We start from the raw sequence: 1,905 nt of genomic DNA, 5'->3' as shown, positions 1-1,905 counted from the left end.
AATACATCCAATGAGATATTCATACTTCTTTAACTTTGACATATAATATATGCAGATGTTTTAATGTTGGTTTGAAATCAACATTGTGTCTTTATGAGAAATATTTTAAAATATTAATAGTTTTCTAATTATCTATTCTATATTCAAGCAAAAAGCAAAAAATATTGCATATTAGAGATTGTTTAGGTCCAAAATGGCATCTACTTTGCTAATGGAATAAAAACTCAATGATTACTTAAGCTTAAGACCATATAAATGCTATAAAAATATTGTTTTTATCAAAGTTTCACACAAAAATTGCACATTATTGACAGGTGGGATCTTGCAGCTGTTGATTCACTCCCGAGCTACATGATATCATGTTACAAGGCTCTTTACACTATCACAAGTGATATCGCCGATATAGTCAGAAAAGAGCATGGATTGAGCCCTATCAATCATCTCAAGAAAGCAGTATGTCTACTAGAATGGTTCTTTATTTCTCCTTAATTTGATTTTTCCTAAGAAACTAAATATAACAACGGTACCACCTATGTTCCTATCTTCCGTCCATCGTCTCCATCCCCACACCACCTCCTCCGTTCCCTGTTTTACTGATTTTCCCAACCAAATTTCCTTGAATCGTCTTAACTATCCCATGTTTTATTGGCTTATCACACAAAATCACATTATTTTCTTTGGTAAGCCTATAAGTAATAAGTATTGATTCAGTTATCAGCTAAAGTTTCTTTTTGGTATGTAGTCGCACTAACACTAAAATGGCATGTAAATCGCGATGATTACATACAAAATATATGTGCACCTGTTGCAACACATGCACAATTACCTAGTTGTATTTACAAAAGTAATAGATAGTAAAATAAGAGTGGAAAAATTAATCCGACATGCTTGCCTTTTTTCTTCTTACAGTGGGCAACTTTGTTTGATGGATTCATGATCGAGGGCAAATGGTTATCTACTAATCAGATCCCTACATCCGAGGACTATCTAAGAAATGGGATTGTCACTTCAGGAGCTCCACTTGTATTCATGCATCTTTTATTCATGTTGGGGCATGAATTACCAGAGGGCAACAATGACGACATCCATCGGATCATCTCCTGCCCTGCAAAGATAATGAGGCTCTTGGACGACATGGGCAGTGCAATGGTCTGAACACACCAAGAACTTGATCACATAAGAACATAGGATTAGCACTAACAATAATTTTAGATAAATTCATTCAGTTCATAGCATGGCGGGTCAACATCCACGTCAATATTGACCAAATAAGGCATGATCTAACATTTTCATTCTTTGTCTCATGCAGGATGAATCCCAAAATGGGCTAGATGGATCATACAAAGAGTTGTACCAAAGAGAAAATCCTCGTGGTGATGCAGAGAAACACATGTTGGAGATGATCGGGAGTGAATGGGAGGGTCTGAACAGGGAATGCTTCTGTCCGACAAAGTCAACACTATCGCATAGCTTCATGACAGCATCACTAAACTTTGCGAGGATGGTCCGCGTCATGTATGGCTACGACGATGAGCAGAAGCTCCCCGTCCTTGAGGATTATACAAGGATGTTGCTCTTCTAAATCAATCATGCATTCTATCACATTATATTGCATATAAATCTTATAAATGTAGTGCATTAGTTTTTGGTAGGGTTGTCACGTAGGATGTTGACTAACATCCTGCACAATTCGCATATGTGTTTCACATGATAAGATGATAAACATACATGGGAACAGCCTACAACTCCATGCAGTGTTGAAATGTATGATGAGATGCATATGAATTGATAGGCACTGGACGCTGCGAAATACTTTGTATATGAAATTGTGAATGTATGAAAAGATTGTTGGTTTGTGCAACATTCTGACGATATGCAGATAGTTCTGGTGCCTGAGATGGCTTA

At 36.8% G+C, this 1,905-nt stretch overlaps 1 protein-coding gene across 1 annotated transcript in view; it reads left to right on the top strand.

The window, feature by feature from the left end:
* Positions 1-1,582, top strand: part of LOC119315592 (S-(+)-linalool synthase, chloroplastic-like) — a 7,141-nt gene extending 5,559 nt beyond the window's left edge. Inside the window, exons 2-4 of the mRNA XM_037590151.1 lie at positions 315-453; positions 910-1,149; positions 1,310-1,582. Coding sequence (XP_037446048.1) covers positions 315-453; positions 910-1,149; positions 1,310-1,582 — 652 coding nt within the window. The remainder of the gene's footprint in view (positions 1-314; positions 454-909; positions 1,150-1,309) is intronic.
* The last annotated feature ends 323 nt before the right edge of the window (positions 1,583-1,905 follow it).

The sequence above is a fragment of the Triticum dicoccoides genome, chromosome 6A (genome assembly GCF_002162155.2).
Source record: "Triticum dicoccoides isolate Atlit2015 ecotype Zavitan chromosome 6A, WEW_v2.0, whole genome shotgun sequence".
Taxonomy (NCBI): Eukaryota; Viridiplantae; Streptophyta; class Magnoliopsida; order Poales; family Poaceae; genus Triticum; species Triticum dicoccoides.
This window is presented reverse-complemented; position numbering and strand designations above follow the sequence as displayed.